Source organism: Theropithecus gelada, chromosome 10, assembly GCF_003255815.1.
Source record: "Theropithecus gelada isolate Dixy chromosome 10, Tgel_1.0, whole genome shotgun sequence".
Taxonomy (NCBI): domain Eukaryota; kingdom Metazoa; phylum Chordata; class Mammalia; order Primates; family Cercopithecidae; genus Theropithecus; species Theropithecus gelada.
In genome coordinates, this window is record NC_037678.1 from 55503509 (window position 1) to 55529559 (window position 26051).

A 26051-nucleotide genomic window follows, 5' to 3' on the forward strand; every position below is an offset into this window, starting at 1 on the left:
CCAGGCTGGAGTGCAGTGGCGCGATCTCGGCTCACTGCAAACTCTGCCTCCCAAGTTCAAGCGATTCTCCTGCCTCAGCCTCCTGAGTAGCTGGGATTACAGGCACCCGCTATCACACCTGTCTAATTTTTGTATTTTTAGTATAGACGGGGTTTCACCATGTTGGCCAGGCTGGTCTCGAACCCCTGACCTCAAGTGATCTGCCCACCTCAGCCTCCCAAAGTGCTGGGATTACAGGCGTGAGCCACCACGCCTGGACCCACCCCTAGTTTCTAATGTGTCCCCCTATCCCTCCAGGGGATGGGGCTGCCCCCAGGTGGGAATGCTGCTCTAGTTAAACACACTGACACTAATGCGGATGAGAACACTCAGAATGCCCACTCTTTGAGAAAAAACAATGGTACACTCCCCTGTCCTCCCAACGCACAAATGACACTGTTAAGGAGCAGGGCTGCTGATTCACAATACAGCTGGGAGGAGGTATGTGTATAGTGTGGAGGAATAATCCAGGGCAAACATGTCAGACTAGAGGATCTAGCAAATGAGGAGAATGGGCCAGGGTCCAGGCACCCGGCTGAGGTTGCAGAACCAGAGACCAGGATTTGAGGAGAAGAAAATGCAGTAAATGGAAATTGAGGTCTGTAAGATAGGAGTTGAGAATTAAGTGCTGTGGCAGATTGCTAGTTTTTCATCCAGTACCTGTTCTTCCTACTTCCAAAGTGATGGAATTTTTAGTAAGGCATGACTGCCTAGAATGAAGACTACAATTCCCAGCCTCCCTTGCTGGCCAGTGGGATGTAAATGCAAGTATTGTGTGGTGCTTCTGGGAAAGTCTTTGAGAACCTCCACGTGCTGTCTGAAAGGGAAAAGACAGTTCCTCTTTGTCCCTTCCTCCATTCTGATACCTGGAACTGAAATGTCACTATCTTGGATCATGAGGGCAAGACACTTGAGGGTTGGTGAAGGTGCAAGCTGGCAGGATTCTGAGTTCTTCATCAGAAGAGGTCCCTGGACTGCTAACCTCTAGAGTTCTACAGATAAGGGAAATACATCCTGTTTTGTGTGGACCACGTTAACCTACTTAATTTCTAATAAAGTCAAAGGCACATAAACAAAGTCAGTTTCCTGAAAGTTAGAAATTCCAGAAGGCAGTTGTTACCATGGATGGGGTCATAGGGCAAGATCATCAACAGTCAAGAATCAACGATTTACTGATCACCTACTATGTGCCAGTTATAGCAGTGAACACAGTGGACATGTTCTCTGCCCTCCTGGAACACACAGCTGGTGGGGAACACAGAATTCACATCAATTACTTCAAATAATTAATGAAATGGTTACAAAGAGTGCAAAATGTACTGTATAAGCATGAGGCATCCTGGGAGCATATGATGGCAGAATCTAACCTTTTGAGGGGGATCAGGTAAGACTTCCCTAAGGACGTGGCACTGGTTCAGAGATTTAAGAGGTGCATAGGAACTGGTGAGGCCTCGGACCTTGAGAACAAGAGGAGGAGAGAATGCTGGGGAAGTGTGTTCCAGACAGAGGGCATGGAGTGGGCAGAATCTTAAGGTAGTGGGGAGCATGGATGTTCAAGGAATTAAAAAAAGCCCATTGGATCTGGAGTGGAGTAAATGATGACAAGAGTAGGAGAAAAAGTCTGGAGAAGCAGGTGGTGCCAGTCCATTAAAGTTCACTGAAGAGCTTTTTTTTTTTTTTTTTTTTTTTTTGATGGGGGCTCGCTCTGTTGCCCAGGCTGGAGTGCAGAGGCGTAATCTTGCCTCATTGCAACCTCTGCCTCCTGGTTTCAAGAGATTCTCCTGCCTTAGCTTCCCGAGTAGCTGGGATTACAGCTGCCTGCCACCATGCCCTGCTAGTTTTTGTATTTTTAGTAGAGACAGGGTTTTGCCATGTTGGCCAGGCTGGTCTCGAACTCCTGACCTCAAGAGATACACCCGCTTCAACCTTCCAAAGTGCTGGGATTACAGGCGTGAACCACTGTACCCAGCCTACTGAAGAGCTTTAAGCAGAGGGTGACGTGTTCAGCTTTCCTTTTCACCCTTCTGGCTACTGTGATGAGAACTGAGGAGAGGTGTCAGGCTGAGACTGCCAGCTGACCCTCAATACCCACTTCACTTCCCCTCTTTATCTATAGTAGCAGTTTTTATTGGCACGTGACTGCCCAGAATAAAGACTACATTTCCCAGGTTCCCTTGCAGGAAGGTGTGGCCAAGTGACTCCGTTAAGGCCAATGGGGTGTGAGCAGAAGACATAAGTGCAACCGCTGGGTGGTGCCCTTCTCTGTCTCTGCCTCCTTCTTTCCCCTGCTGCCTGGAATGTGCCTGGAATCGGTGGCTCATGCTTGTAATCCCAGCACTTTGGGAGCTCAAGGCAGGAGGATTCCTTGAGACTATGAGTTTGAGACCAGCCTGGGTAACATAGGAGACTCCATCTCTACAGAAAATAAAAATATTAGCAGAGCATGGTGACGCCTGCCTATAGTCCCAGCTACTTAGGAGGCTGAGGTGGGAGGATGGCTTGAGCCCGGAAGGTCGAGGCTGCAGTGAGCCATGATCATGCCATTGCACTCCAGCTTGAGTGACAGAGGTGACAGAGTAAGACCCTGTCTTTGGGGGATGGGGGGGAAGGAAGCCGCTGTGCCTGGGCTTCAGGCATGGAAGAGCTGCCTTTCTGGCCCTAGATTGTTCACATTTCAGATTTTCTCATGAGAGAGAAACAGATTTATGTTTTATTTAAGCCTCGTTATTTTGATGAGCTTGTATCCTAATTCATAGACAGCAGGGAGACAGTGAGAAGGCTGTGACGGCGTCCAGGAGAAAGATGATGGTGACTTGGACCACAGAGGTAATGGCAAGGGGAGTGAAGAGAAGCAGACGGGGCCAGGACCAGAGAATGCAGCAGAAACTCAGGCAAGGCAGGATGACGCTAGGTGCCACCAACGTCAGCCGCTGCTGTGCGACCATTGACTTCCTGGCCAGATGCATTAATTCTACCCTCTGGGCTTCCTCCCCCAGCCACCTCCTCCTGGGGCCAAACTGTCTGCCTCCCTCTTACTACTGCCCTCACCATGCCAGCCCCTGGACATCTTCTTCAGGGATAGCACCTCACCCAGGCACACCTCCTGGCTTCCAGAGGACACGCTGACACTGGCAGATTGCCTGCTAAGGCAAGGGAGAGCAAGGAAGGACCCCCTCCTCAGTCCCGCTGCATCTTGCCTGCATATCTTGTGTGTGTGTGTGTGTGTGTGTGTGTGTGTATGTCTGTGTGTATGTATGTATGTATGTATTTTGAGATGGAGTCTCACTCTGTTGCCCAGTCTGGACTGCAGTGGTATGATCTTGGCTCACTGCAACCTCTGCCTCCTGGTTTCAAGCAATTCTGCTGCCTCAGCCTCCCAAGTAACTGAGATTACAGGTGCACGTCACCCTGCTCAGCTGATTTTTTTTTTTTTTTTGTATTTTTAGTAGAGATGGGGTTTTGTCATGTTGGCGAGGCTGGTCTTGAACTCCTGACTACAAATGATTCACCGTCTTAGCCTCCCAAAGTGCTGGGATTACAGGCATGAGCCATCGTGCCTGGCCCAAACTTGTGTTCTTTTAAAATATACCAAGAAGAATGTGATGCCCAGCAGGCAGGGGGTACCCAAGACAGTTCTTGTCAGCACACCTGCCATTTTAACCAAGAGGATGGGGGTTGTTACAATCTTCAGGGCTACCAAACGCCACGGATGTGGATAGCAAATTGCCAGAGAGTTTCCGTGGTGTGATGAGCTGATAATGAGAATCTGTAACCGCAGAGTCAGCCTACCTTCTCTGTCTACTTTAGATAGGCTTTTCTTCTGGCTTTATATCTATGTATGGTGCCTTTGTTGTTTATAGTTACCTTTGCTTGTTAACTTCTTTTTCATGCCTGAACTAAATGTCCCCTTGCTGAAATTTGGAATCATCTTTAATCACACTGCCTATAAAATTTCAGCCATTCAACATGAATCTAGGTTTTAAATGTATTTAAAATTAAAGTTGTGACATCTCAAAACATAAATAATACTTGTTTATTTGTTTGTTTGTTTTGTTTTTTTTTTTTGGAGATGGAGTCTCCCTCTATCGCCTGGGCTAGAGTGCAGTAGCACAGTGTCAGCTGCCAGGCCTCCCCATTCTCTTCTTCTCACAGGGCAGGGCTGAACAGTATCTCCTCCTGGCTACATCCGAGCCCAGAAGTCAAAACCTAAGGGGTCCCCGCTTGGCTGGGACAGAGGCCACAGACCTAGGTCCAGCTCTGACTTGGCAGTGGCACATCCCTGGGAAGTGGGGCTTGGGGGCTTCCCACGAACGGCTTTCAGAGTGAGCGCAGTAGAGTGGGGCTAGAGGACAGTTTTGACAGATCTTGAGCAGGTGCTTGAATTTTAACTGAACTTCCACCCTTACCCAGGTGACATTTCAGAGGAGGGTTCACCTGCCCTGCAAAATAAAAGCTGCAAAATCAGCAGCTCTTGCACAAAGGCAAGGCGGCAGGGAGCAGGGGAGGGAGCTGTCGGTATTTATGCCCAAGCTGAAGCAGTTGGCTGGGACCCAGGCCTGGTCTGCTCATGACTGTCATCATCTTTGTCATATTTCCATGTTGCCTATACTTTTATAAAATGATTGTAAAATCAGGGGTCGGCAAGCTAGTTATAGTTTTCTAATTCAAGTAAAATAAATATGTGGCAATTCAACAATTTGCCCTGGTACCACAGAACCCCCCTTGCATGTCCCCAGGGACACAGGTAGCCCCTGGTGGAAAGGCCCACATACTGGGCAGGTAAGCCAGGCTCTGTGCTAACTGCTTTCACATAGCTCCATCCTTATAACCCTATATGGTGGGGGCTTTGCTTCCACCCATTTAATAGATGAGCAAACTGAGGCTCAGGGATGGAGAGACTTGCCCAGGTTAGGAGATGGTGGAGCCAGGACTCAACGGCAGATGGAACTGATTAGAAGGCTTTTTTGTCCTCAACTTGGGACATGCATGCAGAATATCCTAAGATACAGCTACATGTGGCACCTTCTGTGTCCCGGACCATTCTTTTTTTTTTTTTTTTGAGACAGAGTCTCGCTCTGTCGCCCAGGCTGGAGTGCAGTGCGGCGATCTCTGTTCACCGCAGCCTCCACTTCCTGGGTTCCAGTGATTCTCCTGACACAGCCTCTTGGGTAGCTAGGATTACAGGCACCTACTACCACACCTGGCTAAGTTTTGTATTTTTAGTAAAGACGGGGTTTCACCATGTTGGCCAGTCTGGTCTCAAACTCCTGACCTCAAGTGATCCACCTGACCTCAAGTGATCCACCTGCCTCGACCTCCCAAAGTGTTAGGATTACAGGTGTGAGCCACTGCACCAGGCCAATCCTGGACCATTCTTTAAACCCCACAGATTCTTTCCCCTGGGAGTCTGGAAGTTGCTGATTTAATGCAGACACCTGCTTCAATCCCTGTCCCCTGGAGTCTGTTCTCCACCAGGCAGCCAGAGGCAGCTTCTGAACCAAAGTCACATCATGTTGTTCCAAACCCTCCAATGACTTCTATCGCCCTTGGCTGTTACCCAAAGCTTTACAATGGCCCAAAGGCGTCACCCTCATTGCCCACTGCAATTCTTTCTGTTCCCTCTGCTTCTGTCTTGCTGGTTTCCTCCCAGTTTCTGGAGCCCACCGACTCTAATCATGCCTTGGCCTTTGCACAGTGCTTCTCTCTATCTGGAACACTCTTCACCCAGATGTCGGCATGGCCTCCTCCTCCACCTCCTTCAGGTCTTTGCTCAAAAGTCAGAGGAGCCTGGGTGCGGTGGCTCACACCTGAAATCCTAGCACTTTGGGAGGTTGAGGAGGGCAGATCACTTGAGGTCAGGAGTTCGAGACCACCCTGCCCAACAAGGTGAAGCCCTGTCTCTACTAAAAATACAAAAGTTAGCTGGACGTGGTGGCATGTGCCTGTAATCTCAACTACTTGGGAGGCTGAGGCAGGAGAATCGCTTGAACCCAGGAAGCAGAGGTTGCAGTAAGACAAGATTGCACCACTGCACCTCCAGCCTGGGCAAAAGTCTCAAGAGTGAGACTGTCTCAAAAAAAAAAAAAAAAAAAAAAGTCAAAAACCACAGAACAAAAGCCGTGGTGACAGCCTCCTCCCTGACTCTCTTGGTGTCTCTTCAGAACACTTTGCTCTGACATTATACTTTGCATTCCATTGTTTACAGTCAGCCTCCTGAACTGGAAGGTCCATGCCTTGTGGGCACGCATCTTGCTGTGTTTGGTTTGCTGCTGAATCCACAGCACTTCCATTAGGGCCTGGCAAATGGTAAGCTCTTCGTAAAGAGCTGCTGGCCGCGGGGAAGGAACTCCCTACAGGCTCAGAGAACAAAGGCTTCTGGCTCTGCCGGGCCTTGAGCATGCCTCTGCCTGGTCCACACGGCTTCCCTGGGCAGCTGCAGAAGGCAGTGCTTTAGATTTTGACAGAGACTGCTTTGCACCAACAAACAATATGTTTTCACTTGTGTGAATTTTAACTTCATCATCGTAGAACATGGTTTCAATTCTGCTGAGGGGCCCTGGGGGCTTCTGGCACTGGGGACATTTTTGAAATAAATTTGGAAAATAAACACAAACTGGCTTCCCTAAGTAGCTCCAGCTGGTAATTAAGATCCTCCCTCCAGAGGTGCAACTTCGACTTCGGGGGCCAGAGAGAAACGGCAGAGTGGGGCAAGACTCTGAAGACATCAGCCTGAAATACACACAAATCCCGCAAAATACCTGGCTCTGAGCCGCAGGTTCAACCAAGATCCACAAAGCACCTATTCCATGCCTGATGATGTGACTGCAGTGGAGGTTCAACCTCATACATCTGCCGGCTGATCTGGCATCTTCTCCAGGGTGTCTCAGACATCTCAAACCCCATGTACCCCAGACAGGGGGATGGGATCCTCCACTGCGTACCCAACACCTCCTCTGTTCTGCCCACATCTCAGTGAAGGACAACACGTCCCGGTCAGATCAAGCCCAAGAGTCACTGCCACCTCTCTCCCCTCAAACCTCTACATCCAGTCTATTAGCAAGTCCTGTTGGCTTCACCTCATCCTCAATTCCACGTCTTCCTACCACGTGGATCCAATCCATTTTCTTCTCCTGCTTGGACTATTGCAGTAGCCTCTTGGCTGGTCTCCCTGCCTCCACCATTTTTTTTCTTCTCTCTTTTTTTTTTTTTTTTTAAGATAGAGTTTCACTCTGTCACCCAGGACTGGAGTGCAGTGGCATGATCGTGGCTCACTGCAATCTCTGCCTCCTGGGTTTTAGTGATTCTCCTGCCTCAGCCTCCTGAGTAGCTGGGATTACAGGTGCCCGCCACCACGCCTGGCTAACATTTCTGTATTTTTAGTAGAGACGAGGTTTCATCATGTTGGCCAGGCTGGTCTCAGACTCCTGACCTCAAGTGATCCGCCCTCCTTGGCCTCCCAAAATGCTGAGATTACAGGTGTGAGCCGCCATGCCCAGCCTACATTTCCCCTCTGACTGCCCATTCTCCATGCAGCAGCCAGAGAGGTCTTTTTCACACATAACCCAGACCATGTGGCTTTTCCTGCTGAACACCAGCTTGCCCCAGGGATGTCCACGGCACTTAGAAAGAGCTTTGATTGCTGTGATATCTCCTGCCCCAGGCTCATCTACCCTGGCCACCCCCATACCTTTACTCCTGCACTACGGCCCCCACGCCTTCTCTCTGATCCCGGGGGCTTCATGCTGGTTCTCACTCAGGACCTTTGCACTTGCTGTGCCCGGCCCCCTGCCGCTGATCTCCATCTGGCTGGCTGCTTGTCATCTTTTACCTCAAGTGTTACTGCCTTAAGAGGCCTTCCCTGGACTGGCCCCCTCAAGAATGCTGCCCCCCCGCATCCTCCTCCATCCCATGTCACTTGCTCTCACATCTGATTATTTTATTTTCTTCGTATCCTTTTTATTATCATAAATGGTCTTGTTTATGGATTTGCTTGGTTGTTTACTGCCTGGCCCCGGGGATTCAGGGTCAATCAGACAGGGTGGTCGCTGTTCTCACAGAAGTGGGGGCGATAAGCAAGAATGAAATCACTGGAGTTTTCAACTACAAGAGCCAATAATTTCCACTTTCGGTTAAAGCGAGTTGGGTTTTGATCTTTGCAATCGGCTGAGTCTTTACTGCATTAGGCTCCATAAGTACTCACTGAATTCAACGGCCATGGGTTTTTTTTTTTTTTTTTCTCTCTCTCTCTTTTGTGTCCTTCAAGCCATAGACGTCATCATGAAGCGAGTCTGCACTTTGCTTCTGAATAAACAGACAGTTCCAGGCCTTGAAGCCAATGGTATTTATTCTCCATTGCTCCAAAGCTCTCTTTCTTCCTCAAGTTTCTACCTAGTTCTGCTCTTTAAAACAGATGTTGGGCAGAGAATACCAATTCCATTTTACAGATGTGAAGACTGAGGCCCAAGAGGCTTACGTAGATTGGATAAAACACAACTTGGATTATTTCAGCAAGGATTCCTCTCTCTGGAACTCTAGCCTGCAGACTAGAAGGAAAAATCTGTATGCTTTCCTAATGATAAATATTAGTGGTGCCTTGGGCTAGCCAGGATGGATTTGAAATCCATAACCTTTATATTTCTACTTCACAGTTTAGTCCCCAGGGATATTCCAGATTCCAGGAAAAAATATCCCTACTAAGAGATACAGAATTTTTCTTTTGTATACAGTTTCATTTTAGGTTGCCTTTATTTTTCAATCTGTTGAACCAATAAGGTGAACATAATTTCCAAAGCCAGAAGATTCCCATACTGATCCTTTTATCAGCCCAAACCCTTCCTTCACATTGGAGAAAGTTGCTTGCTCTTTCATTAGAGGGAAGTAACTCATTGTATTCCCCTCTTTACTCTGGCTACCAGGAAGTGATACATTCTGAACTTGATCGCAATACTTAGCCTGAGCCTGGATTTTTTTTGTACAACGTCTTACCCTTATTCATGACATAGCTTTGCTTCCCTTTGCCTTTGTGTTACTAGTTCTATTTTAAATATGTTTCCCATTCGAAATCCTTTCTGACATAGGCTGGGTATAAACAAATAAATTCAATTTATTTTTGAAGCTACTCTTCCGCTTTTTTCCCTACCTCCCTTGGATCTTGCTTACGGGCTCAGGAGCAGATACTTCAAATAAGCATATTCCCTCTGCTTACTCTCATTCTTTCTCTTTGTAAAACATGCATTCAGGGGAATGTAAATTGTTTTTAAAAGCTTCCATCCTGGGCCACTGCTAATTATTACTGACCCGGGAGGATCTGTACTAATTTGCCTTAATAAACTTATTAAATAGCAAATTTCAGGAGGAAGAAACTATATAGCCTTTATTGGATTAGTAAAACTGCCAGTGGACATCATCGCTGGAACAGAGAAGAGCCCGTTAACTGCACAGGAAAGCTAGGGAGATAATTGAGCTAAGTGTGTTTCCAATAAACCATCACCGGCCACAGATTCGGGCCTTTTTGGGGGTTGTTAGCAAAAGTTTCAAGCTTCTAAATGAAAAAGAAAAAAAAAAAAAGAAAGGAAAGGCAGCATCCTTCTTCCCATAAACTAGATGCAGGTGATTAAACATGGCAAATATTAAATGAAATCAGCAACCACAAACCTCCAGGTCATTGAAGAACAGATGTGTATCTGCAAGGTTGAAGATCATCTCTTCCATCATGAGGCCGATGCGCACGGACGTCGTGGTGTCCTGTGAGGTAGAGAAGGGGAAAATCACATGCGAGGGGAGCCTGAGGAATCTCAGCCACTCTTTTGGTCCCATCCCACTGCTGAAAAGCAGTTTTGGTTTTACCTCATCTGCTTGGCTCATGCGTGGCCTAAAATGTGTCTCTGTGTGGGGCTGGTGTGATAATAATGTCATACAGCTTCCAGGATCTCACTTCTAGTTTTTCGCCATTTCTTTTTACCCTCTCCAGTATTTAAATCTCCTGGAAAATGACCCTGGGATTGCAACAGTGTTCAGTGTTGCAAGGACACTTATCACAGATATGACATGGCTGTAATAAAAAAGGGCCTCCTGGAAAATGCATGCTTTCAGGGGTTCCCTCCAACACATTTTTGTTATCAGGGAGGTCTGGAAGATTTCAGTATAAACTACTGGGAGAGTTGAGATGTTGAGTCTCTCTTTCCAACAATCTCTCTATGCACACTGCCTTACTCCTCTTGATATTTAAAAAAATCCCTGTTATCCAACAATAGAGGGTTAATGATAAAAACACACAAACACAAAGGCACTATGGTACATTCATAGGGGGGAAAACTAGGCAGCCATTATACAAATGAAGTCATTGTGGAGTTACTGATATGAAACTGTCATCAAGAGATATAGTACTAAGTAACGAAAGCAAGCTGCAACACAGTACAACATATGAATTTGCACAACTGTGCAATGAAAGTGCCTTCTTTCTGTATACATAGTGTGATAGACTGCACTGCTGTTCACCCATACTGGGGGTCCCTCCCTGAGGTGCTTCTCCCTGCAAAAGGATGATATGTAGCAGGGGTTGGCAAACTGCAGCCCCTTCGCCAAACCTGGCCTGCTGCTTGTTTTTGTGTGACTAATGAGCTAAGAATGGTTTTTACATTAAAAAAAAAAATCAGTGTATTGTCTAAAGTTCCTCTTGTACTACAAAGTCAGAGGTGAGCAGACTGTGTGTCCTACAAAGCCTAAAACATTTACTATCCAGGCCCTGACACATATTCACCCTGTTCAATTCAGGTTATGATTGATTAATATTGGGAGGACATGAAGAGAATGTTTGCCTATGTGTGATGGGGTCAAGGGTGAGAAAAGAGAGCTCAATTCTTGTATTTTGGGAGGCAAGAGATCATACCTAAAACTGAAAGAACATACTTCTTTTATGGGCTACCAGAAGGAGCACATATGCATGTTACTTAGAAACTGGACCATGCAACTTGCTGTGGCCAGTGATATGTGGGCAAAAGTTATGTTTCACTTTTGGTCAGAAGTTTTTAGAAGTTTTAGGAGCCAGTACACACTTCCCCATGCACTCTCTTTTCTCACTTCACAAGGCTGTAAATATTCTGGATATTTATTCTGTTAGCCTGGAAGGCAGCTATGTTCACCAACGCCCACACATATTCTGTTGGCCTCGGTTCCAGAATAAAGATGATGTGGATCAGAGATACAGTTGACCACAATGGACATGTATCATAAATGTGAAGTAGATGAGATTTTGGGGATGTTTGTTACTGCAGCCTACTCTTGCTTATCCTAACTGATACACATGGAAAATATGCAGCACAATGGTTTCCAACCCTGGATGCATATTGTAATGCTCTGAGAAGCCTTTAAAAATCCTGATGCCTAGGCTGCTCTCCAGACCAATAAAATCAGAATTGCTGAGAGCAGGGTCTAGGCACCAAGAAATTTAAAGCGCCACAGGTGATTTCAATATGCAGTCAAGGTTAAGAACCACTAGTCTAGAAGGATATAAAACACACTGTTAATAATATTCCTGGCTAATATCTATGAAGTGCTTTCTCTGTGCCACTTTATAAGTATTAACTCATTTAATCCCCACAAAACTCTGTAAAGTGAACACTATTATTTTTCCATTGCTATGGTTTGGATGTGGTTTGTCCCTGCCACAACTCGTGTTGAAATTTGATCTCCAAGGTGGCAGTGTCGGGAGGTAAGGCCTAGTAGGAGGTGTTTGGGTCATGAATAGATTAATGCCTTCCCATGAGAGTCAGTGAATTCTCACTCTCTCAGGAATGGATTAGTTTCCAAGAGTGTGAGTTGTTAAAAGAGTTGACTTCCTGTCTCCCCATGTGATCTCTGCACATGTTGACTCCCCTTCCACTTTGCACCATGAGTGGAAGCAGCTTGAGACCCTCACCAGGTACAGCTGCCCAATCTTTAACTTGCCAACCCCCAGAATCGTAAGTCAAATAAACCCCTTTTCTTTATAAATTATGCAACCTCAGGTATTCTATTATAGCAACACTAAATGGATGAAAACACCCATTTTATAGATGAGAAAACGGAGGCACACAAAGGTTAGGCAACTTGTTCAAGGCCATACAAGCTAACAAATGCTGAGATTGGAACGTAGGTAATTTGGTTCTGAAACAACACTGTTTCTGAGGACTCAAAGGGGCTGAGTTGGGAGAGGAGAGACAGGGGCCTTGTCCCCTCGCTCCATACAGTCCTTTTCCTGTTTAAATTTTTCACTGGAGGCTGTATTATTTCTATTATAAAAATAAATAATTAAGGACATAAACCCTTCTTGACCCTTGAAAAAGAGAAAGAAAAAAATGCAGCTGGTGATCTCAGTTTCACACACACAACTGTGAAGAATCAGGCCCAGGAACACAGCCATTAGGCAAAACACTTCATCAAGGCCCCGAGAGCCAAAGCTTAGCACTCTTGGTCCTGGCTGGAACTCGATGGGGCAGGGTACTCAGTGAAAAATGAAGAGAAAATGAGGAAAACAAACTTTTCAGGGCCTAGGAGGGAATCAGTGTGTGACCTGGGAAAAGGTTTTGCATTACTCATATCCAAAGCATTTCACCTCTGCACAATCACACACTCCTCTTTGACAGAGCAATTCGTGCACCTAATCACTGATTACCAACCCTCCATGTACTGGACAAGAAGCAAGAAGGAGCTGCCACCCAGACTTGTTTGCTGAAAGGATTTATTCTGAAAGATGTCACCTCCCAGGCCAGCACACAGAGAAGGAAAAGTAATTATTGTATACCAAATGACTTTTCTGTGAAAAGTATTTATATAGTTGTAAGAAGGCAAATACCGCATATTAATAAAGCTCAAGGTATGACTGATTGATACTGGGAAGACATGAAGAGAAAGTTTGCATGTGTGTGATGGGGTCAAGGGTGAGAAAAGAGAGCTCAATTAGTATATTTTGGGAAGCCAGAGATCATGCCTACAATGGGGGCAAAAAAAGAATCAAGAAGTAGCACCTAAGGATGTTACTTAGAAATTTGGGGGTGAGGCTGGGCGCAATGGCTCACGCCTGTAATCCAGCACTTTGGGAGGCCAAGGTGGGTAGATCACTTGAGGTCAGGAGTTCGAGACCAGCCTGACCAACATGGAGAAACCCTGTCTCCACTAAAAGTACAAAAATCTGCCAGGTGTGGTGGTGCATGCTTGTAATCCCAGCTATTCGGGAGGCTGAGGCAGGAGAATCGCTTGAACCCAGGAGGTGGAGGTTGCGGTGAGCCAAGATTGCGCTATTGCACTCCAGCCTGGGTAACAAGAGCGAAACTCCGTATCAGAAAAAATAACAATAATAATTTGGAGGTTACATTTTTAAAGGCAGCAGCAAGAGTTGAAAGTTGTTGCCCCTGGGCAGGAAAAAAGGGTGGTGGGCAGTCACTGAGGACTGCTGTTTTCCACATATATTCCTTTGTAGAACTATGAATATTAAACTATAGGCATATATTTCTTGGATTAGGCAACATACTCAGTAAATTCACTTTTCATTATCTATCCTACAGAAAATCTCATACACATGAGCAAGGGGACATATCAAAGATGTTCATTACAGAATTGTTAGTAAATAGCAAAAGACTGGGAATAACTTAGCTATCACTTCAAAGGAGACTTGAAAAATGAAATGTGGTCTATTCATACAATGGGAAATGAAATTTCAATGGAAGGAAATGAACCAGATCTCCATGTATTAACAGGGACACATCAAAAAATATATTGGAGTGAAAAAAGTTTTCTGATTGCAGTATGTACTATGTACTGTATGTTATCACCACTTATTAGAGACACATAAAATGTTACTATATTTTCCATGTGCGCTTATATATTTATACATATCTGAAAGGCTATACACAAAAAGAAAGGCAGTTACTTCTAGAAGGCAGAGAGGAGGCAACAGGAATTAAAAGTGATGGTCAAAGTGAACTTTAGTGTTCTCTAGAATATTCTAGATTTTTGATTTTTTTTTTTTTTGAGATAGGGTCTCACTTTGTCAGCCAGGGTAGAGTGGCACAATCTTGGCTCACTGCAGCCTCGACCTCTCAGGTTCAAGTGATCCTCCTGCCTCAGCCCCCAAGTAATTGGGACTATAGGTGTGCGCCACCATGCCTGGCTAATTTTTTGTATGTTTTTGTAGAGACAGGGGTTTCACCATGTTGCCCAGGCTTGTCTCGAACTCCTGAGCTCAAGCAATCCACCCACCTCGGCCTCCCAAAGTGCTACAATTATAGGCATGAGCCACCATGCCCAGCCTTCTAGAATTTTTTAAAAGAGAAGGGATTCAAATATTTATTATATAATTAAACATCTTTCTAAAAATTGAAGACACCCAAATGTTTATATGACGAGCCTTTAGAATACCCACCTACTCTTAGAGCATTCTTATTATTTCAGATTTTCCTAAGATTGTTTTAAGCTATGTAGGTGGTACCTCTTTTCAAAAAACACGATAAAAACTAGTTGCACAGAGGCAAAAAAGTCTGGAATAGCCTCAGAAAAGCATGGCTAACTCAGAAGTTAAGTAACACAGTGTTGTCCTGGGTCAGAACACTTTATCCAAGTAGGAAATGTTTTTCCAGGGTTGCAGAGACCAAGAAACTAAAAGAAAAAAAAATTTGGTGCGGACTCAGTATTAATTTATGTGAAATACATCTGGAGTGAGGACAAGACAGAAGCCATCAGTTTCATCCTGGACTGTCTTGCTGAATGCAGCCCTACTATACACTGTCAGTATTCCATTCTGGGGTCTTGACTTTAGTCATAGAGGACAGATTGGAGGGAACCCTCCGTCTGACCCAGAACTTCTCGCAGTCAAATAAAGCCTAACATATGACAGCTTTCACACCATGCTCTTTCGGGCCACTGACCCCTTCAAGTCCAGCCTGATGCCGCTACTACCTAACACTGGAGTGAGGATTAAATCAGATAGCATGTGTGGAAGCACCTTGCCCAGGGCCTGGGCTGCAGCAGGCACTCCACAAGCATCAGTTGTTGTCAAAATCCCCCAGTCCCCTTCCTTGAGCCTTTAAGCAAAGAATCGGTTTCTGCAAACCCAGCAGGAACATCCCAAATCAGTTGATACAAAAGCTTTTAACATGCCACTCACGTGAAACCCATTTTCTGAAGCATGACATATTCTTTGGATTAAAAAACAAAACAAAACAGTGGTTAATTTCCTAAACAAGCAACAGCATAAGTGGATTACTTCAAAAAAAATCAATTTAAACCAGAATGAATGGAGAATTGGTAGTTTTTCCAAAACAGGCTTCAGTGTGTAACTCATCCCGGGAAGGACCATGCTGGGGACTAAGGGGTAGGGGTGGATGGAATGTCATCTTTGTTTGACTAGAGAATTTGTGGGTGGTTCTCTTGCAGTGAAGGTACAGATCAGACAAAGACGCTGTAGATTTTCTTAGTGTGCCCTAATGCTCTACAGATTTCTCCGGATTCAGTTTTTATGAGGGTGTGGTGGGTTCTGCACACTTGTTTGGGAGGCTGGTGAGGAAGCTTCAAGTTGGAACTGCCCTTTAGGAGAGAGGCTACGGACCTGGATGGCAGCTCAGTAACATAATTGTTATGCACTCTTGATGAAGTTTTTTTTTTTTTTTTTTTTGAGACAGGGTCTCCCCTGTCACCCAGGCTGGAGTGCAGTGGTGTGATCATAGCTCACTGCAGCCTTGAACTCCTGGACTCAAACAGTCCTCCTGCCTCAGCTTCCCAAGTAGCTAGGACTAGAGACGTGTGCTAGCACACCTGGCTTCTATTTTATTTTGTGTAGAGACAGGGTCTTGCTATGTGGTCCAGGGTAATCTCAAACTCCTTGGTTCAAATGATCCTCTTGCCTCAGCCTCCCAAAGCGCTGCAATTACAGGCAAAGTTCTCTTAATTAGAGGAGGATGGTGGGACCATGTAGGCGGCCCAAAGATCTGCCTTGTGGGTCACTATTTTGGGACGTAAGGTTGTATTTCTTGGATGAAAGGGAGAGGCTAAGAATATAAAAAAATCTTTCTTAAAATAAAATTAATCTGATGTAAAGCAAACACGAATGAGGAGAATGGCATGCTAGTTCTCGGAAGTTTCAAAATGTGAATGCCGAAGTTATTCATAGTTAATTAAGACTAAACAGTTGTTTTCTATCAAGTGTCTCCACCATCCTCAAATTTATCAGCTCTCCAATTCATGCCATATCGGAAGTCTACTTCCGAGTCTGCATAGATTAGGAGGCGACTGTTCTGATTTCAAAATAACAAATACAAATTTTTACCAAAAAATTGTTTTAATGAATCAGAACTCTATCCATTAAAGATTTTTTTCCTGGATTTTCCGTTTTCTCTTTCTTTCTTTCTTTTCTTTCCTTCCTTTCTCTCTCTCTTTTTTTTTTACAGGGTCGACCTATGTCACCCAGGCTGGAGTACAGTGGTGTGACCACAGCTCACTGCAGCCTTGACCTTCTTGATCCTCACACCTCAGCCTCCTGAGTAGCTAGGATTATAGGCTTGCACCGCCACACCTAGCTAATTAATTAATTATTTAATTAATTACTTATTACTGTGTCTCCTTATGTTGTCCAGGTTGGTATTGAACTCTTGGCCTCAAGTGATCCTCCTGCCTCAGCCTCCCAAAGTGCGGAGATTACAGATGTGGCAAGTTTTCTATTTTAAGCATGCAGCACTTTTGTAATAGATGACTCTAAAATGTGTTCAATTCAAAGACGTGAGATTTACACACTAATTAGCTGCACAACCCTTTGAACAAAAGGAAGGCATGCCGATTTCATCCTGAAACTGGTTTATGTGACTGTGGGATTTTGAGTTCCTTCATAATTCAAACATGAGTTCTTTCATAACCTAACTCTGGCTGAATAATAATAATAATAATGTTGATAATGATAATGGCCAATCTCTAGTGAGTGCTTTGTTGGACAGGTGAAGAAGGTGGGCTCTAAGCCAGATTACCTGTGATTAAGGCCAGTTCCACTTCTTACAAGTTACTTAACTTCAGTGTGTCTCAGTTTCTTATCTGTAAAATGGGCTTACATACCTGATAGGATTGTTGTAAAGATTAAATACGTTTTTATAAAAGTGAGGTTATAATCCCTTTAGTGAAAGTTTAATGACCAGCACTAAAAAAAAGACTGGAAGAAATGTGATAGAATCCAGGGGTCTGCAAACTATGGCCTGTTGTCTGTTTTTGTAAATAAAGTTTTGTTGGAACCCAGCAGTGCCCATTTGTTCACTGAATGTTCATTTATGGCTGTTTTCATGGTACAGTGGCATAGTTGAGTAGTCACCACCGAACCTAGCTGAAACCCTAAAATACTTATTATCCCTTTACAGGAAAAGTTTGTTAATCCCTAGAATAGACAATAAAATATCAGAATCTATCATACACAGCAATGGTGAACACCTGTTTCAGTTGGGGTACGTGTGTATGTTTGTGGCGTGTGTGTGTATGTGATGGGTCATAGTGTAAAATGTATTTCTTACTGTGACCATGTAAAAAAAGTTAAAAACACTAAGTTAATGACTGTTTAAGAGCTTAGAACCATGCCTGGAACATAGCAAGGTGTGAATAAGTGTTAGTTTAATAACAGCTACTGTTTATATTGCTATTACTGTTACTATTACTACTGTGTAGCTTGTTCAATGTCACTTAGCTTATAAGAGTCAGTGTTGGCACTGAACTCAGGTCTAATCTGACTCCAGACTCCACAGTCCTCTGGTTATGCCATCATGCCTGTCATGGCTCTTTTGCTCCGAGGAAATGTCTGCCTTCCATGGATCAGCTGCATGACTGGGCAGAAGGGATGTGCTGTCCCCTCTGTGGAATCTCCAAGTGCATCAGACATCTACGTTATCTGGTGGTCTTTACTTGGGACGAGCCATTTGGTTGATTTCATTTGGGGTCTGCTATGAAGATTTAGAGCCTGGCTGTGCAGGAAAGGGTTAACTCAGCAGGCCTGGGTTGCTCAAATCCTGCACATTCCTTAAGAAATGTCTGTCTTCAGGTCTGGCCTTTGGCCAGTTCCTGGTGCATGAGCTCCTAGCCCTTGGGCCACGCCAAGCACTTCCAGTTGATCAGATAGTGTAGGTTAAGAATGTGGTTTATGGTGAATGCCTGTGTTTGCTCTGGGGGGCTGGTGTCTGAGTGGCTGAGGTCAGTTACTCAGGTGCTGCATGCCTACGTCACTGACCCCCTCAAGGCTTAAGTGGACATCAAGGCTTAAGTGGACTTCCCCAGTTGGACATCACTTGGCATGTGTTGGCACACATGGTTGCTGGGAGAATTAGGTGGAGTGTCCGTGCTCCCCCGGGAGAGGACTCCAGGGAGAGGTCTCCTGGAAGATTGTGCCTGGTCTCTCCTGGATTTCACCCCATGTGCCTTTTCCCTATGCTGATTTTAATCTGTGTCCTTTTACTGTAATAAACTGTAACTGAAAGCCTAACAGCTTCTCTGAGCCTTGTGAGTTCTAGTCAATCATCGAGGCCGAAGGTGGTCCTGGGGATTCGCAACACAGTGTCTTTATTAGATACTTTTAAAAAACAGCCGGTTAGCAAAGGAGGCAGCATGATATGTGGAGATAGCCAATCTCTCTGAGAATAGGTGTTCATATCTGTAAATTAGCAGTTAATAATTTTTAGTAAAAATAACACCCATTATGGGTCTTTCAGGGTGATCTCATAACCTATCCCTGGCCAGAATCATAGTGATTGATTCAAGGATGATTATGAGCCAATGGACACTGGCCTGAGGACTTCAGCTATGACTCCTGGGAGAGGCACCTTTTCTCCCCTAGGGTGGCTGAGCTGCTAGAACTAGGCTCAAGGATGCCGGCAGCCATCTCTGTCACCCTACAGGCAGAGCCTTCTTGACAATGCACACAGATCCATATGAAAATATTTAGGGACCCAGATCCCACCCTGCGTAGGTCTACTTTTGGACATCTTGGTGACATGAACAAAGAAATTTTCCTTTTTGGCCTAAGCTGATGTGCATTGAATTTCTGTTGCTTATAATCAAAAGATTCTTAACTCGGCATGCAATCTGCCAATTCCAAGCAAAAATGGGTGTTTCTAGTGTAGACAAGGCCCGCTGAACAAGCCCAAGTGTTTCTTTACATCTTAGCAATGGTCGAGTTTTGCCAGGAAGCACTTTGGAAAGACTGTCTTCTCTTCTGATGGCACCTCTTGCGACGCCCACCCCAAGGTGATTGGAGCCAAGTCCATGGAAGCGCCTGGGTTATTATCTGGTCTGGAAAGAGTAATCTCTCCCTTATACAAGCATTGCCTAATGGGGCAAAGGACTCACCCAAATGGCCACCACAAATTGCCTCCATCATTCACAAGGTATCCATGAATGTGGCCATGGACAAGAATCTCCCTGAAGCAAAGTGGTTGAGAGCATCACCCATGGAGCTGGCAGGACCCAGGTTCAAATCCTGGGGCTGCCATTCCCCACGTACACCACCTTGAAGGAGATGTTCACCCTCCCTGAGCCTCAGTTTCTTCAGCTGAACATAAGCAGTGAGTCCTTTCCAGGGCTCCTGAGGATTTGCGTGTGATGTGTCTTGCAAAACACCTAGTGCCTAGGTATTACTAACAAAAAGCAGCAGCATTCAGAATCTTCCAACAGAAGACTTCTCCCACTGAGAAATTCCCATGCGATAGTTTAACCTGTTATTTTCCAAACTAGGGCCATTCTTGGAACACCTTTGCAAGTTCTGCCAAGATACAGAGTAGCTGTGTTATTATTAACTTAATATTTTCATTTAATTTGGCTACTCCCTCCTTTTAAAAAACCTCACTGGGGGTGTGGTGGCTCACGCTCATAATCCCAGTGCTTTGGGAGGCTGAGGCAGGAGGATCACTTGAGCCCAGGAACTGAAGCCCAGCCTGGACAACATAGTAAGACTTCATCTCTACAAAAAATTAAAAAAATTAGCTGAGTGTGGTGGTGTGTGCCTGTAGTCCTAGCAGGAGGATTACTCGAGCCTGTGAGATTGAGGTGACGGTGGACTATGATTGCACTACTGCACTCCAGCCTGGGCAACAGAGTGAGACCCTGTCTCAAAGACAAAAACAGAAAAAAACCTAAGTGCATTTTAGTTTAGAAAGAAACTTGTTATCATGATCATAAATAGAAAACCTGGTGTAGTCACCATAAATGGAAAGTCACCATGAATATAAACACATGTAATATAGTTTCCTGTGGCTGCCATAACACATTAGCACAAACTTAGTGGCTTTAAACAATGTACATTTATTCTCTAATAATTCTAGAGATGGGAGGTGTCTGCAGGGCTGCATTCCTTTGAGGGTTTCAGAAGAGAAGACTGCTGCCTTGCTTGTTTTAGCTGCTAGAGGCTACCTGCATTCCTGGGCTTGTGGCCCCTTCCTCACATCACTCCAACATCTTGCTTCTGGCCTCACATCTCTTTCCGCCCACTTTGACCACCCTCCCTTTTATAAAAACCCTTGTGGATTACATTGGGGACACATAATCACAGCTGCAAAGTCCCTTTAGCCATAGAAGGTTAACAGCCACAGGTTCTGGGGACTAGGATGTGGACATCTTTGGGGTGGCATTTGCCCACCACAGTATGCAATTATAAAACTACCAAATGCAGTTATTTTGAGTATACCATCTCATGAATCGCTTTTAGGGCAGTGGTTCTCAGCAGGTGTGGCACCTCTGCCTAGACAGTGGTTTGGAAATTTGTGGGGGAAACATTTTGTTTGTTGTAATAGTTGGGAGGGATAGTGGTATTTGGGGGTGCCAAGGATATCAATGTCTTATAATGCACTGTAGGAAGTTGTACATAAAGAAAAATTGTCCCACAACCCATGTGATTTTTATATCTCCTGACGAACACTCATGTTGTGAAAAACTTGTTTCTAATTATCAGAGTCTAGAATCTAACTCCTTTATAGAAATAAACACAGAGTATTTTTGATTTTATTTTTTTTTCTTGAGATGGAATTTCACTCTTGTAGCCCAGGTTGGAGTGCAATGGCGCAATCCTGGCTCACTGCAACCTCTGCCTCCCAGGCTCAAGTGATTCTCCTGCCTCAGCCCCCCGAGTAGCTGGGATTACAGGCATCTGACACCACATCTGGCTAATTCTTGCATTTTTAGTAGAGATGGGGTTTCACCATGTTGGCCAGGCTGGTCTTGAACTCCTGACTTCAGGTGATCTGCCTACCTTGGCCTCCCAAAGTGTTGGGATTACAGGCTTGAGTTACTACGTCTGGGCTTTGCATGGTTTTGATAAACACTGAATATACTTGTTTGTATCCCATGGTCCATCCCATGTCTGTTCTTCCATTTTCCTTTACTTCTAGTAGAGAATGGCCCTAGATCTTCCTAGTTCTCTGAAATGCAACCTTTTAAATGAGAAGTGCGTGGAAGTATCGGATTCCTTTGTCATGTCTTCTATTGTGGTCATGACTGAACATCTGCATACTGAAATACATGTTTTTAGAAAATAAACCTTCTTTTCTTTCTTTCCTTTCAATTACAGTTAGGATACTATGTTCATTTTTTTAAAGTAGTGAGTGGTAAGCTATTTTATTTGGGGTTTCCATTTCAGGATCATAAAAGGGGCATTTTAAGAGATTTGTTTTAAGGTTGAAATCTGCTATAGGAAAAACTGGCAGCTAAGGCAGTGACTCAGACCCCTATGCTAGCCATCCTCATTTGATCTGATCCATGGTGGAGGTTGGAGGGGGACACGCATGTGACTGGGGTTGGGGGGGAGCAGTTGTGCTCCCTGTAACTTTCCCTGACCTGAGGGCTCTAGTACTTCACCTGGTCCTTATACCTCAATTGCCTGATTTCTTCCAGGTTTTTCAAGGAGAAAGCGATTAAGAGATAGTTCCCCAAAATAATAATTCTTACCAGAGCTTTGCTGGTTGGATGGCCTACTGTGCACCCGCTCCTGCGCTCGGCACTTTATTTGCATGTTGTCATTTATTTTATTTCCAAGGCACCTTTAGTCCATCACCGAGAGCGGTGGGCAGTGAAGGAGGAAGGCAAGGAGCCCATCTGTGTGCTGGGCCATTATAAAGGCAGCTAGCCTCCCTTGTCCCCCATGTCTGTTGTCCACACAGCAGCCAGGGTGCTCTTTTTAAAATAACCATCAGAGCTGTGCTTTTCGTTTAAAACCCACTGCCTTCCCCTGGCCCTCTGAGTAAAGCCACCGTCTTTCAGAGGCCTCATGTGCTCTAGTATCCACCTACTCTTCCACTCTGCCTTGAACCTGCCAAACTTGCTCCTGCCTCAGGGCCTTTGCACGTGCTGTTCCTCAGCCTGAAATCCCCTCTTCCCAGGCTCTTTCACGGCTGGATCCTTTGTAACTTTCAATGCCAGAAAGGTCTTCTCTGACCATTCCCTATGAAATAAACTAAGATGTTCCTCCCCACTCCCTCCACATCCCATTACTCTTGGAGTTTTAAACACCATTTATCATTGACTGAAATGCTCTTATTTATTTATTTATAATTTTTTGTGCTTCTCCTCCAAGTAGGAGACAAACTCCATGGGAGTTATTACTGTGTCCCTCATATCTAGATCACAGCTTGAATGGCAGACGCTTCGTTAATTTCTTTTTCTTTCTTTGAGACAAGAGTCTTGCTGTGTTACCCAGGCTGGAGTGCAGTGGCATGATCTTGGCTCATTGCAACCTCCGCCTCCTGGGTTCAAGTGATTCTCCTGCTTCAGCTTCCTGAGTAGCTGGTGAGAGGTGACAATGTGCTAGCAGCCCTCACTCTCAGCGCCTCCTCGGCCTCGATGTCCACTGTGGTGGCTCTCGAGGAGCCCTTCAGCCTGCCAGGGCACCATGGGAGCCCCTCTCTGGGCTGGCTGAGGCCAGAGCCTCCTCCCTCTGCTTGCGGGGAGGTGTGGAGGGAGAGACGAGGGCGGGAACCAGGGCTGCGCAGGCGCTGGCGGGCCGGTGCGAGTTCCAGCAGGCCTGGGTGTGGGCGCAGGCTCGGCAGGCCCTGCACACGGAGCGGCTGGCTGGCGCCCCCAGCCCAGGGCAGTGAGGGGCTTAGCACCCCGGCCAGCAGCTACGGAGGTTGCGCTGGGTCCCTCAGCAGTGCTGGCCCGCTGGCGCCGCACTCAAATTCCCTCTGGGCCTTAGGTGCCTCCACACAGGGCAGGGCTCGGGACCTGCAGCCCGCAATGTCTGAGCTCCTCCACCTGCAGTAGGCTCCCGCTGGGCCTGCGCCTCCCTGACGGGTGCTGCCCTCTGCTCGGTGGCTCCCGGTCCCATTGACAGCCCAAGGCCTGAGGAGTGCAGGCATGGCTCAGGACTGGCGGGCAGATCCGCCTGCAACCCTGGTGCAGGATCCACTGGGTGAAGCCAGCTGGGCTCCTGAACTGGATGGGGACTTGGAAAACTTTTATATCTAGCTAGAGGATCCTATGTGCACCAATCAGCACTGTGTATCTAGTTAACCTAGTGGAGACTTGGAGGGTAGCACTCTGTGACTCTGCCTCTAGCTCAAGGATTGTAAATGCACCAATCAGCACTCTGTGTCTAGCTCAGGTTTGTAAATACACCATTTGGTACTCTGTATCTAGCTAACTCTGTATCTAGCTAACTAGCACTCTGTGACTCTGTGTCCAGCTAAAGAATTGTAAATGCACCAATCAGCACTCTGTCAAAATAGACCAATCAGCTCTCTGTAAAGTGGACCAATCAGCTCTCTGTAAAATGGCCCAATCAGCAGGATGTGGGTGGGGCCAGATAAGGGAATAAATGCAGGCTGCCCGAGCCAGCAGTGGGAACGGCCTTTGGGTCCCCTTCCATGCTGTGGAAGCTTTGTTCTTTCGCTGTTTGCAATAAATCTCACTGATGTTCACTTTTTGGGTCCATGCTGCCTTTATGAGCTGTAACATTCACCACGAAGGTCTGCAGCTTCACTCCTGACAGCGAGACCACGAACCCATTAGAAGGAAGAAGCTCCAGACATACCTGAATGTCTGAAGGAACAAACTCCGGACACACCATCTTTAAGAACTGTAACACACCGCGAGGTCAGTGGCTTCATTCTTAAAGTCAGTGAGACCAAGAACCAACCAATTCTGGACATACTGGGACTACGGGTACACAGCACCATGTATTTTTTATGAAGACAGGGTTTCACCATGTTGGCCAGGTTTGTCTTAAACTCCTGACCTCAAGTGATTCATCCACCTCGGCCTCCCAAAATGCTGGGATTATGGGCGTGAGCCACCGTGCCTGGCCTTTTTGTTGTTGTTGTTAAGTGAATATATGAGTGTGTGTGAACTTTGTGTACATTATCCCAGTTCCTCCTCAAAATATCTTTTCCCTGTTTTACAGATAAATAAAAACTCAGAGTGATGAAGTGACCTGTCCAAGGTCACACTGCCAATAAGTAGCAGAGCTGGGATTCAAATCTAGCACTGTCTGAAACTCAAGAAACCGAAATCCTAACCATTTTACTCATAAATATATCTTCATGGGAACTAACAACATAAAGCTTAGCCCAGATAACCATCATTTTTTTTTTTTTGTAAATGCCTGATTTATAATTGTTGATGTTTACTTTAATAAAATAATGTGTTTAATGACAATTACACTTCCAAAGTGAGGAAAAACGGCAGGCAGCTGACACCTAAAAATCAGCCCTGATTCTTTTCTCAGGTCTCAGGCTGGCTTTCCTCTCTGATAACTGCAACTGGTGGTCTCCGGAGGGGACAAAAGGAGAGCCCACAGGGTGGGAAACCTTCTTCCCTTATTGCTGTGGAGTATGTGTGTCTTTAATTTCCTGGACTTGATATAAAGAAGCAAAGCTAACTGGAAAATCCCTTCCTTGTCAGCTGCCATTCCCTGCCCGCCAAAGGCCAGGAATGGCTCCACGGGAACCAGACACCTTGGCCGCAATTGGGAATTCACTCATTTTAGCTGCCGCCGAAGGGCTCAGAACCATCTCTCTCTGCTGTCAGCCTTTCCCCTCACTTACTTGTAGCCCATGTCTTTTTAGGATGTCACCCTAGGAGTCAAAAAGAGGCGTGTTGTGAAAAGATTAACTTCAGGGCCTCTTTAGATCCATTAATCTTATCAAATGCAACATATCCAAAGATAATTTTCAGAAAACAGCAACACTCTCTGAATAATGTCTTGGTCTGTCAGCAGTGCCAGCTGTTTCGCTCTTGTCAAGGGTCTTGCAGATGGGATGCCATGGTCAGTCCTTCCAGATAGAAACATGAAGCCTATGGCCCTTGCTCCAAGATGCTTCAATTCTGACATCTTAAGCATTGGACTCAACCCAGTCCCAGGATTATGCCCTCCAGGACTGTCTGCTTATCTTTCCAGCTTCAGACATAGCTCTTAGTGCTTGGGGAGGAGAGTCTTGGGAGCCCCAAAGAGGCATCAGAGATCTCTGAACACAGCCCTCAGCCCAAGGGAGGCTCAGAGGATGAAATTAGCTAATCTGCTTTGTGCTCTTCACACACTTTTTCTTTTATTTTTTGTTATCTTGGCTCACTGGAACCTCTGCTTCCCAGGTTCAAGTGATTCTCCTGCCTCAGCCTCCTAAGTAGCTGGGATTACAGGTGTGCGTCACCACAGCTGGCTAATTTTCGTATTTTTAGTAGAGACAGGATTTCACCATGTTGGCCAGGCTGATCTTGAACTCCTGACCTCAGGTGATCCTCCCACCTTGGCCTCCCAAAGTGCCGGGATTACAAGCATGAGCCACCGAACTTGGCCACATAAGCATTTTCTTAAGGAAACTTGCATAACGAGTAGCGGTAGATGTTTGGGAATTTGGGAACTGTCTTCAAATATTCTTGTACTAACAATTTCGTCCACAACTAACTGTTCAGTTGAGAACAGTTAGTGGCACTTTAGATGTGTTTCTGAAGAATTTCTGGTGGCCTGGTTAACAAATTCACTAAGTTAATTAATTTTTTTTTTTTTTTAATAAGAGATTCAGCCTAATTTTGAGGGG

The 26051-nt window shown here is 45.5% G+C and overlaps 1 protein-coding gene across 2 annotated transcripts in view; it reads right to left on the bottom strand.

Annotated features, from left to right (window-relative positions):
• EYA2 (EYA transcriptional coactivator and phosphatase 2) overlaps positions 1 to 26051 on the bottom strand; it is a 309580-nt gene that overhangs the window by 36096 nt on the left and 247433 nt on the right. For both annotated transcript variants that reach the window (XM_025400344.1, XM_025400343.1), the window contains exon 10: positions 9694 to 9783. In XM_025400344.1, coding sequence (XP_025256129.1) covers positions 9694 to 9783 — 90 coding nt within the window. The remainder of the gene's footprint in view (positions 1 to 9693; positions 9784 to 26051) is intronic.